Below are 12,617 nucleotides of genomic sequence, written 5' to 3'. Positions count from 1 at the left end.
CCCCTGTCAGAAGCTACCTGGGTGAAGAGTAGGAATGTTAGAGCAGAGAGGTTAGTCAGGAAATTCCATGAAAAAGGAATTAGTAATAGTACTGCAGGCTACTTCTGTTGTGGTCTGCCAGCAGCCTGCAGAGCTGAACAGTGAGGAGTCTGGGGAGGAACATGGGCCAGTCCTGGAGTCTGGGAAAGGCTCGGACGAGGGCTCTGCATCAGAGGCAGAGATGGTGCCAGGGCCATCTGGGAGTTATGCACGGACTCCGGAGCCTCCAGAGTTGGACATCAGAGAGGCAGAGGAACAGGAGGAGCCTGTTCCTAATGTGCGCATGCGCAGAGCTGCCAGAAGGCAAGAACAGTTAAAACAAAAGGGACGACTTGGGAGTAAGGTCTGGAGATGATTGGCCCCTCCCATAAGGCTTAAAAGAGGAGCAAAGGCATGTGGGCCCTTTGCAGGAAAGCAACGTTATTAATTCTGTTCCCAGTTGGCAACTCTGTTTGATTCTGGACTCCCTGTGGCTTTGCCAAGTAGGTCTTTGGCAGAGTGTCAAGGGAGATAAAGGTTGGTGATTATCCCGAAGGACTTCTCCCGAAGGACTTTTTGCAACTAATTGGGACTCAGCTGTGAAGGAACGTAATTCACAGCTGTTGCAATAAAAGAGGTTTTTGGGACTACTCATGTGTTTTAATGACTCAGGAAGCCTAGGTCACAACAACTTCTGCTGCCTGCTACCTGCCTGCAATTTGGCAGTTCAAATCCCACCACGCTCAAGGTTGACTCATCCTTCCATCCTTCCAAGGTAGGTAAAATGAGGACCCAGATTGTTGGGGGCAATATGCTGATTCTGTGAACTGCTTAGAGAGGGCTGTAAAGCACTGTGAAGCGGTATATAAGTTCTAAGTGCTATTGCTATTGCTATTAAGGCACCAGGCCAGAATGTAGAAGGCCATGGTTTCTAGTTCTGCCCTACCCATGAAAGTTGGCTGAGTTGCACCAGTCTCTTTCAGCCCAAGTCACCTCATCCTATTGTTGTGGGGAAAACAGGAGGATGTGTTGGATATGTTCGCCACCTTGAGTTATTTGTGAAAATAATAAAGGCAGGATACAAATAAATAAAACATCCAGTCCCAATTTTTCTTGCTTCAGGCTGAGATATGTAATTGCATGTGGTCAATGTTGAGGTAGGAGCGCAAGGCAGCCTGGGAGGTCATCTCACTCTATTGATAGATTTATATTTCCATATATTACTTGGCTGCAAACAAAATTGATTTCCTTAATACAGTGGAAATCAGAACTGAAAATAAATAGCATTAGGGGAAAAAAAACAAACCCAACCTTCTGAAATTGGAGTTGATCAAACTTACTGAAACACCCTTCTGCGTAAGGCATTTAAAAAAACAACAACATTCAATTATCTAAATAAAACTGAAATGGAAAGCAAGAAACCTTACCAGGCACCATTCCTGCAAGAGTTGATGTTGGGTAACTGCCTTGTCCAGTTGGTGGAACATGTGGTGGGTAGCCAGGCAAAGTTGTGCTTGCCATGTCACGACCTAAGAAGAAAAAAGGAGGGAGAACTGATTTCAATGTGGTAATTCGAAATAATGAGTGTGAAGCAGAGTAATCCTACCTAGTTACCTCTACCCTAAAACTACTCATTCTCATCTTTAGTTCTCAATCTATGACATATTTTGGTTCCTCCAGATACTTAAAAGGATACTTTTAGTTTTGTCTGTTTTTGCAAATTTAATAAAAGGTGATAAATTTAAAAAATATTTGGAGCAACCAAAAGTTCAATAGACTACAAATGCTACACGGAATATAATTTGATACATAATATCTTATTTGGTGACAATTCCCAATTATTCAGTGTTTTGGTCAAAGCTTTTTTTAAAAAAAAAGTTGGGAAAAAGTCTTGACACCCTTTTGTTGTATGAATGGTGAACTTTGTTTACTCTCTACTTTTTTCTTATACTACCTATACTACCTTATTCAGCATAAGAAACTGTTTCTGCTTTATTGATAATTAGCTGATGCCCTTGCTTTGCTACAAAACTATGCGATCGGGCATGATAAATTGACACTTAAAGCCTGAAACTTAATGTAGATTGTGTAACTCCTTAGCATCAGAGCGTGTTAATATAAGGCAACTGGCAGTTGGAACAGAGGGGGAAGGGGAGTAGAATGTCCCAGTCTGAAGGCCGTATGAGTCACGCACTGGCTACGCCCGCACCTGGTTTAGTGAAGGAGTAGCATCAGAGCGTGTTAATATAAGGCAACTAGCAGTTGGAACAGAGTTCTTTTCAGGTGGGGAGGGGGAGTAGAACGTCGAACTCCTTAGCATCAGAGAGTGTGAATATGGATACATATACAATACTGCATATGAAATACTAATGATCTGATGGTCATTTTGAAAAATCTTTTCTTAGCGAGCACCTAGAAGCCAAGAAGAACATATGTGCCAAATTTCAAGTTTGTAGGCTTTACCGTTCTGGAGAGTTCGTGATGAGTGAGTGGTATTTGGCTTATATATATATATATAGATTTATAGAATACTCCAAAGCATTTGAAACAAAATACATCTTTTGTTAGTACTTAAAGAGACATATTTTATTTGCCTTTAATTGCCTTTAGTCAATTATCTGACTAAAAATGAGACTGTGAGCTGATCTCAAAAGAATACATGTCTGGACAGGCACCCTCCTAATTCAGTGAAACCCATGGAAGGTTTTCTCTGTTCCCGCTGCAGGCCGCAGTGTCGTCAGCCCAAGGGTTTGGGTGTTTTCCACACAAACTGCTTTTGTGACAGATCCACTCTCTCTCAGAAAACCGTTGTTTATGCACAACCATCGGTAACCAGAGGTTTCGATTGGTAGGGTATACTTAATTCAATGGCCTTGGCCATTTTCAGAAGTTCATAGCTAGAGCTTCAAGAAATGGCAACATCCCTGAGGATTCTTCCTAAGTTTTTCAATAGGCTGAATTATCTAAATCTTTAGGAATCTTTAATGCAATAAATTACCATATTTTTCAGACTATAAGACGCACCTGATTATAAGACGCACCTAAATTTAGAAGAAGAAAACAAAAAAAAAGTCTTTGGCCTCCCTTTTTTCGAGCCTTTTTTTCGGGCCTTTTGCAGCCTTTTTCCACCTGTTTTCGGGGCTTTTTTTTTTTTACCTGTTTTCAAGGGTTTTTTTTGGCCAATTTTTTTTTTTTGGAAAAACGGGCTGAAAAAAGCCTCAAAAATGGGCCAAAAAAGCCCCGAAAACAGGCCGAATAAAGCCTCAAAAGTGGGCCAAAAAAAGCCTCAAAAATGGACCATAAAAGCCTCACAAATGGGCCCAAAAAGCCTTGAAAATGGACCAAAAAAGCCTTGAAAATGAGCCAAAAAAAGGCCTGAGAAAGGCCGAAAAAAGGCCCAAAAATGGCCGGCAGGTGGGCTTCAGCAATAGTTGGTCTATAAGACACACAGACATTTTCACCCCCTTTGGGGAGACAAAAAAGTGTGTCTTATAGTCCCAAAAATATGGTACTTTATTCTAATGTGGAGCAAAGGCCTTCTAAAGATGAGAGGCTTTTCCATGCCTGCTTTGCGCTTTTTCATGTGTCGGCCATTGAAAAATGGGAAATGGTGAGTTCTCCACAATAGGAAGTAGGTCCAACTGCTTCTTGCAGTTCCAAAAGAACCCGCTCCTTTGGTGAGTCAAATAATGGGCCAAACTGTGTGTATGATGGGGATTAAATAATATTCAGGTATAACTAATCATATTAAGAGCATCATAGAATTCTCTTGCTTTTAATACATGTAACATAATTTTCACTATGTCTGCAAACAAATTTAAACCTCAGCCAAGAAAAATGACTTCGACGATATTCCCACTTTGTAGGTTAAGCTGAAGGAATAAATCATTTATAATCCATAGAAACCCTACCACTAGAATCCTAGAATTAGAAAGGGTAACTGGGGCCATGAAACACAACTTCCTGCTCAATGCAGAAACCCAGATTAGAGCTTCTCCATTCTACCTCTGCTTTAATCTTTCCAACACACAGGTAATTGGCTCAATTGTCAAATTGCCCAACTTTTAAGTTAGCTACATTTTAAGTGGTTGGCACTAAGTTTTCGATAACTCTGGTTATTTCATGTAACATGGAAACTGTGATGATAAGATTACAATCAAAAAAACCACATCACATTATATGAATGAGGCCACCAAGTTACTGAAAACTGTATACAGGTAGTCCTCGACGTATGACCACAATTGGGCCCAATATTTATGTTGCTAAGTGAAACATTTGTTAAGTGAATTTTGCTCCATTTATGACCTTTCTTGCCACTATTGTTAAGTGAATCACTGCAGTTGTTAAGTTAGTAACATGGTCGTTATATGAATCTGGTTTCCCTTTGCTTGCCAGAAGGTTGTAGAAGCTGATACATAATCCCAAGGCACTGCAAACATCATAAATACGAGTCAGTTGCCAAGCATCTGAATTTTGATCACATGGCCATGGGGATGCTGCAACGGTTGTAAGTGTGAAAAATGTCATAAATCGCTTTTTCCCCAGGCTGTTGTAACTTCAAACAGTCACTAAATGAACTGTTATAAGTCGGGGACTATCTGTATATGTTACATAAAAGTACATACATAACATAGCCATTATGATTTGTTAACCTTTTATATCCCATGAGGATTCTTTTCATTCATTTTAGTTGGGGTTTATATACCACCCCATCAGTGGTGGGTTTCAACCGGTGTCACCACCGGTTCGCTTCATGCAAGCGCAGTCTATTACGGAACAGCTGAGATGCAGCAATCCGCTCTGCCGCGCCTTTCAGCTGGGCTAAAAATGACCAAATATAAGGTATGTATAACGCAGGGGTGTGCGGGAGGGCCAACATAACCGTCAGAGAGAACTGGTTCGTTCTCAGCTCACCATCGTCGTCGCTACTGGTTCGCCCGAACCGTCCTGAACCAGTAGAAACCTACCACTGCACCCCATGCTTGCATAAACATTGCATTGCAAATTGCCCAGATATGCTCAGCGTGTCAGCTTTGTCACTAGAGGCAAAAATATTTTAAACCACTGCTACTGTACATTAAAAGATGTTTATCGTTCTCTTCCAAGAGCAGCTGTCGGCCACTCTGATCATCGTATGATTCCCCTAACCGCTTAAAGACAGAAACTTAAAACTGTAAAACCTGTAGCTGAAACAGTGACGTCTTGGCAAAGGTAGAGTTACAGGCTTGCCTTGATTGCACAAACTGGAACATTTTCCAAGCTGCTTCAGCAGACTTTGATGAACTCATTGATGCTTATACTGTGACATCATATGTTAATTTTTGTGAGATCATGTGTGTGCTGACCAAGAACTTGGGCATATATTGTAGTAATAAACCTTGGTTCACAGTTAAGCTCAAGCAGCTTCGTTGTACCAAAAAGGAACCCTACAGGAATGGAGATAGGATGCTGTACAATCACACAAGAAATATATTAACAAAGGAGATCAGGGCAGCAAAGAGAAGCTACTCTGAAAAGCTGAGGAATCAGTTCTCAACAAAGGAGCCAGCAAATGTGTGGAAAAGTCTGAAGAATATTATTGGCTACAGCAGATCTCCCGCCCTTATGAACAGAATCGGCAATGGGCAGATAGCAATAGCATTTGCACTTAGACTTATATACTGATTCACAGTGCTTTACAGCCCTCTCTAAGCGGTTTACAGAGTTAGCATATTGTCCCCCAACAGTCTGGCTCCTCATTTTACTGACCTCGGAAGGATGGAAGGCTGAGTCAACCTTGAGCCTGGTGAGATTGCTGGCAGCCGGCAGTCAGTAGAAGTACTGCATTCTAATCACTGCACCACTGCAGATGATCTAAATGTGTTCTACTATAGGTTTGAGGGGAGATCACTGTCACTATTTTCTCTCTGTATCAATGACTGCATCTCTAAAAATCCCTCTGTTAAAAGTACTGAAGTTTGCAGATGATGCAACAGTCATTGGGCTCACTTGAGATGGTGATGATGCAGCTGGAATAATTTGTACCTGAACATGCTTAAAACTGTAGGGATGAGAGTGGATGTTAGGAGGAATTCACCTATTCTTATCACCTCTTACTATATCAATAGTAAAGTCCTTCAAGTTTTGGGGTTCTATAATCTCCCAGGATTTGAAATAGACACCTAACATCAGAACCATCATTAAAAAGATACAACGAAGAATATTCCTCCTGCATCATCTCAGAAAGTTCAGACTGCTCCAGGAGCTGTTGATACAGTTCTACAAAGGAATTATTCAGTCTGTCATTTATTCTTCTGTAACTATCTGGTTTGGTACAGTAATCAAACAGGACAGTTATACAGTACAGACTTCAACAGCAGAGGTGGTATTAAGCTGGTTTGGACCAGTTTACCTGAACCGGTAGCGGAAATTACGGGTGGGCCTGCCCTGTGCCATCCTATTTAGGCACGTTTTTGAGGCCGGGCACATATGCGGAAGGCAGGCGCGCGTGTGAACCGGTAGTAACATCATGTGAAACCTACCTCTGTTCAACAGGTAATTAGGACTGCAGAAAGAAACAATTGCAACCAACATGCCTTCCGCTGCATGGATCAGAAGGAAAGCTAAGAAAATATCTACAGACCCCTCCAACCCTGGACATAAACTGTATCAACTCCTCCCCTCAGGATACCTGCTACAGAGTATTGCATGCCAAAACAACCAGACACAGAGACAGTTTTTTTCCTCATCTGCTGAAAACCCAATTCCCACAATACTGTCTTACGTCTAAGCATATTTACCCATGTAGTACGGCTGCATTACTATTATCCTTCTCATCTTTTCTACTACATTATCTCATCGGCATCATTATTATGATGATGATTACTCTATTGTTTTACACTGAGCACTTATGCACCAGAGACACATTTCTTGTCTAAACACACTTGGCCAAATAAAGTGTTCTGTTCTGTTCTGTTCTGTTCTGTTCTGTTCTGTTCTACTCTACTCCCTTCTAAAGCATAGTATTTTTCAGGTGCCCTATGTAAATGCAACAATAATCTTTGATAAAACTGATTTCTTAAAGGACTGTAGCTGAGCTACCTTACAGCCAGTGGTGGGCTGCTGCCGGTTCAGACCAGTTCTAGCAACCGGTAGTTCCGACGATCAGCTGGCCACGCCCACACGGACATCTTTTGTTATAAATGTTAATTAGTTGATCCAAATATTTCATAAATAATTGCTTTTTATAACTTCTTTAGAGATATTCTTTTATCTTTACTGTATAAATTGAGGGGGAAGGGGAATGAAAAATCAGGCTCATATTCCAGGATAGTATTCTAACTAAGAAATTGTAGGAAGCCCCCCTTCCCCAGATTAAAATATTCTTTATTCTTAATATTAAAAGTGGCAGGATAGAATATATAGAAACATGTTCTTAAAGGCAGAAAGCAGCCCGTGTCTTCTGCTATAGGAAACAGCCTGCAGCAGATGCCTAAAGTCTTTAGAGATGGATATTTTGTGCCCATTAAGAAATCCAGGCCAGCCTATTCATAAACAAAACGCCTTCAACTCAGCTCCCCCAGAAGAGGTTAAAAGTAGAAAAACAAAGACTCCTATAATGTACATTCCCCACCCAAATTCTAAGAACAGGGCATGACTTTTAGGACCTAATAGGATTAACCCACCACCATTAGAATAGCAAAAGGCATAAGGCTCACTACATTGCACAACTCCCTGGAGCATCTCAGAACCATATAAAAATCCATCCATCCATTCACCCAGCCAACCCCAGAAACATTTGCTGCTGTCACTGAGGTTTTGGGAAATCAAATAAACCTTCTTGCCATGCAGTCAGCCTCCATTTTATTTCCAGTGCCTTTCTCCTGGCTTGGAACTGGACTAGACTTTTCCTCCTACAGAATGCAGACTATAGAAGTGAGGAGAAATGGAAGGATGGACATTTTGCTATTTTTTTTCAAATGCTTCATGTGAGCATTAAGCCAAAAATCAATATCCTATCTTTTGTCAATTATACTATTTTTTATTTTAGTTGGACATTGTATTTACATCCTTATCTACTATCTATATATGATAATTTATTCCTAGAGGTCAATTTCCATGTTCCTGGTCCCAGGCAAAGTTGCCAAAGTACAACTTTATGGCTTTTCATGGGAAGCCATAACCCTGATGTTGTGTCCTAGGCTTACTGAGTGATTACAAGACACAATTAGTCCAAAACAAACCTATTTTATTGTAACAGCTGAGAATTACGTTCATTCCCAGCTGAGTCCCAATTAGTTGCAAAACAAGTCCTTCAGAAGAAGTCCTTTGGGATAATCACCAACCTTTATCTTCTTTGACACCCTGCCAAAGGCCTTACTTGGCAAAGCCCCACAAAGTTCAGAAACAAACAAGAGATGTCAACTGGAAACTGAGTTAGCAACGTTGCTTTCCTGCAAAAGGCCCAGGTGCCTTTGTTTCTCTTTTAAGCCTTATGGGAGGGGCCAATCATCTCTTGGCCTTACTCCCAAGTCATCCCTTTTGATTTAGCTGCTCTTGCCTTCTGGCAGCTCTGCGCATGCGTGCACTAGGAACAGGCTCCTCTGCCTCTCTGCTGTCCGACTCTGGGGGCTCCGGAGTCCGCGCATCACTCCCAGATGGCCCTGGCCCCATCTCTGCCTCCGACATAGAGCCCTTGTCTGGGCCTTCCCCAGACTCCAAGACTGGCCCATGTTCCTCCCCAGACTCCTCACTATCCGACTCTGCTGCCAGCTCTGCAGGCTGTTGGCGGACCACAACATCTGATAAGCTGTGAATGTGCACTAGTTGATGTCAAGCAATGCGCTATTGCTTTAGAGCTGTAAGCAGATTTACCAGTTCTACCTAGAAATCTCTTTCTGAGCCACTCTGCACATTTTCTCCAACCAGTGAGATACCTTAGTCACATAATGATTCCAAACTTTAGAACGGCTTTATTTTTGGCAAGATTCAATGCCTTTCCAATGGTAATTACTATAGGGAGATAATGAAAGACCCCTTTGAACATGTGGTGAAGGAATAATCTATGGGACATGTTATTTTGTATTGTCTTCTATATATAGATACTTGCTAGGAAGTATTATCTCCATTCTTTACTAAACATTCTCATTTGTTGGTATACATTACCTGGGGCTGAGAGCAATGAAGCAAAAGGAATACAAATGAAGGAAATGTTACACTGCATCCGATGGAACATAAGAATTACAGAATGAAGGGAAAGATCTTGGACTTCATCTAGTCCAACTTCCAGCCCATTGATAAAAACAAATACTTTGATGCTGTGGGCAATAAAGAAGTAGTCCTTTTTCTCCTCTATTGCATTTTTGTAGTAATGGGAATTTTCAGTTAGGTTTGAATTTCGAAAGATATCAGATTATATCCTCAACAGCCTATAGTGATAAATTTGCATGATACTTTGGAGATAATATCATGTTCATTTGGCATGACTTTGATCACATGATTATCACAGTTACACTCAGATCATTGTTTCATCCAATTGTATTGGGGAGTTCCAGTTGTTGAGATTGTGGATCAAAGAAGGTCCTTAAATAAGATTGACAAACCTATGGAGTCCAATCCTATCTAGTAAGGAGAAGATAGCTCGTTGGGTCCAGGAGATTGTTTGTTGTCATTGTTGTTAGTTGCGAAGTCATGTCCGACCCATCGCAACCCTCCAGGCCTTCCTGTCCTCTACCATCCTCTGGAGTCCATTTAAGCTCACACCTACTGCTTCAGTGACTCCATCCAGCTACCTTGTTCTCTGTCATCCCCTTCTTCTTTTGCCCTCAATCTTTCCCAGCATTAGGCTCTTCTCCAGTGAGTCCTTCCTTCTCATTAGGTGGCCAAAGTATTTGAGCTTCATCTTCAGGATCTGGCCTTCTAAAGAGCAGTCAGGGTTGATCTCCTCTAGGACTGATCGGTTTGATTGCCTTACAGTCTAAGGGACTCACAGGAGTCTTCTCCAGCACCATAGTTCAAAGGCCTCAATTCTTTGGCACTCAGCCTTTCTTATGGTCCAACTTTCACAGCCATACATTGCAACTGGGAAAACCATAGCCTTGACTATACACACTTTTGTTGGCAGGGTGATGTCCCCTTCATGGATGACTGCCTTGTCATGGCGAAGGGGCTTGTGTAACTTAATGAAGTGATGAGCTATGCCGTGCAGGGCCACCCAAGATGGACAGGTCATAGCAGAGAGCTCTGACAAAACGTGATCCACTGGAGAAGGAAATGGCAACCCACTCCAGTATCTTTGCCATAAAACCCCATGGACAGTACCAAAAGGAGATTGTTAATTCTTCCTTAATTAGAAAGTTGCTGGACAGAAATATCAACCTCTTTGAAAGCCTGTCATCAAGACTTCTCTTAAAGAAGTCTTCTTTGGTCCTAAAACTAGTGAATAATCATGTTGCTAATATTCTATTCTTCAACAGCAGGGATGAAATCCAGCAGGTTCTGGCAGGTTCTGGAGAACCAGTAGCGGAAATTTTGAGTAGTTCGAACAACTGGGAAATACCATCTCTGGCTGGCCCCAGAGTGGGGTGGGAATGGAGTTTTTGCAATATCCTTCCCCTAGGAGTGGGGAGGGAATGGGGATTTTGCAGTATCCTTCCCCTGGAGTGGGGTGGGAATCGAGATTTTGCAGTATCCTTCCCTTGCCATGCCCACCAAGCCACATCACACCACGCCCACCAAGCCACGCCCACAGAACCAGTAGTAAAAAAGTTTGGATTTCACCACTGTTCAACAGGGTGTCGAAGCAAATGGTTGCTGTCAAAATTCAGACACCTTGGGTGAAGCTAAATTAATTCAATCTTAATTTGGGTTCTGTTTGGAAGAGAAAGCGCCTTTGCCATTTGGAGGGATGACCTTTCCAATGAGAAATATTAGAGAAATGGATCTTGAATCCCCCATCATGAGTAATTGAGGTTTTCAGGACCAACTTGAAAAAGAAAAAAAGATCCAGAGAATTTTTCATAAATAGAACAAAAAATGAATAGGCCACCCTGCTTAAAATTCTTCTTTGCTCCGTCTTTAAAATGCTTTGACTATGTAGTCACATCAACAATCATTTCCTGCAAATCAAGTGTAGATGTCACTTCCTTACCCCCTACTATCTTCAATAAATTATGCAAACTGGAAGTTCATAAAACCAATAGGCTCTGTAAAGAGCCTTGGTGGTGCAGCGGACTAAAGTGCTGTTAAGTGCTAGCGCTTAGCTGCCAGCTGCCTGCAATTAGTGCAAGTTCAAATCTCATCAGGCTCAAGGTTGACTCAGCCTTCCATCCTTTCGAGGTAGGTAAATTGAGGACCCGGACTGTGGGGGCAATAAGCCAACTTTGTATAGAACCACACTGCTTGGGGGGGGGCCGAAAGCCCTAATAAGCAGGTATATACAAAAAAAGTATGCAGGCTATTGCTATAATGCATTGTAAGCCGCCCTGAGTCTACGGAGAAGGGTGGCGTATAAATTGGACTAATAAATAAATAAATAAATAAATAAATAAATAAATAAATAAGTAAGTAAATAAATAAATAAATAATAAATAAATAAATAAATAAATAAATAAATAAATAGTAACCTGTAACAAATATGTTTTTTAATAATATAAACAACAAATTTGGTTTTTTTTTTTTTTTTTAAAAAAAATGAACATTACCTGTCACTTTGCTTTGAGCAATGCTATGGAATATTTGTATTTCGTAGTATTTTTCAAATACCAATATTGGATTCCCATTCAAATCCAGCAGTTATCCTCTTATCTTTTCCCTTCCCACTATTCCTCCCATCTCTCTGTAAGCATTCTTGATATCGCTCTGCCTGCGTTTCCTCTCTTTCCTGCTGGCGTGCAACTTTGAATGTTAATGATTCCTTTTTTGTTGCTGCTGCTGTTGTTGCTTTGTGCCTGATTGAATGAGTCACACTCTGATTGAGATGTTAGTGTTAAACTGCCACTTGGGACCATCAAACTGAGCCTGAAATGAACTTAAGGGAGAGGGAACCTTATGGAACCAGATGGATCAGCTAAGGCAGTGAAGTGGGAGGTATAAGAGAAGAATCTCAATGTTAGTTTTTGAGAGAAAACTAGTCCTCATTCACATGAAGTTTTGACCTGTATTTCAACCACTGTTACTCATCATTCCGCACCTTTTCCAGGACTGTCAGGCCCTATAACTCCTGAGACTAACATGAAGTTAGGAGAATAATAATACCGTATTTTTTGGAGTATACGACGCACATTTCCCCCCCCAAAAGGGGGTGAAAATTTAGGTGCATCTTATACACTGAATGTAGCCCCGCCCATCCACTGGGCCCCACCCTTTGACCTCTGCCTCCCAGCAGTTTACCTCCTTGCAGCAAGCAGCAAGAAAAAACAGCTCCTTTCAGCTTCAGCACAGCCTAATTAGCACAAGTTGATTGGATCGGCCTCCCGACTCTCAGCTGTTTTGCGGTGGCCTCTGCTGCTTGCTGCAAGGAGGTAAATTGCTGGAGCGGATTTTTTTTCTTGTGCTAATCAAGCTATGCTGAAAACGAAAATGAAAGTAAAGCAGGCTGTTTGCTATTTGCTGCAACAAGG

The 12,617-nt window shown here is 41.5% G+C and overlaps 1 protein-coding gene across 2 annotated transcripts in view; it reads right to left on the bottom strand.

Annotated features, from left to right (window-relative positions):
* PAX2 (paired box 2) overlaps positions 1 to 12,617 on the bottom strand; it is a 158,353-nt gene that overhangs the window by 8,731 nt on the left and 137,005 nt on the right. For both annotated transcript variants that reach the window (XM_070944927.1, XM_070944926.1), the window contains exon 8: positions 1,446 to 1,547. In XM_070944927.1, the coding sequence (XP_070801028.1) occupies positions 1,446 to 1,547 (102 nt within the window). The remainder of the gene's footprint in view (positions 1 to 1,445; positions 1,548 to 12,617) is intronic.

The sequence above is a fragment of the Pituophis catenifer genome, unplaced genomic scaffold (genome assembly GCF_029215685.1).
Source record: "Pituophis catenifer annectens isolate HBS135680 unplaced genomic scaffold, rPitCat1.0.hap2 SCAF_6, whole genome shotgun sequence".
Taxonomy (NCBI): domain Eukaryota; kingdom Metazoa; phylum Chordata; class Lepidosauria; order Squamata; family Colubridae; genus Pituophis; species Pituophis catenifer.
Note: the sequence above shows the minus strand (reverse complement) of the source record. Positions and strands in the feature narration are given on the sequence as shown.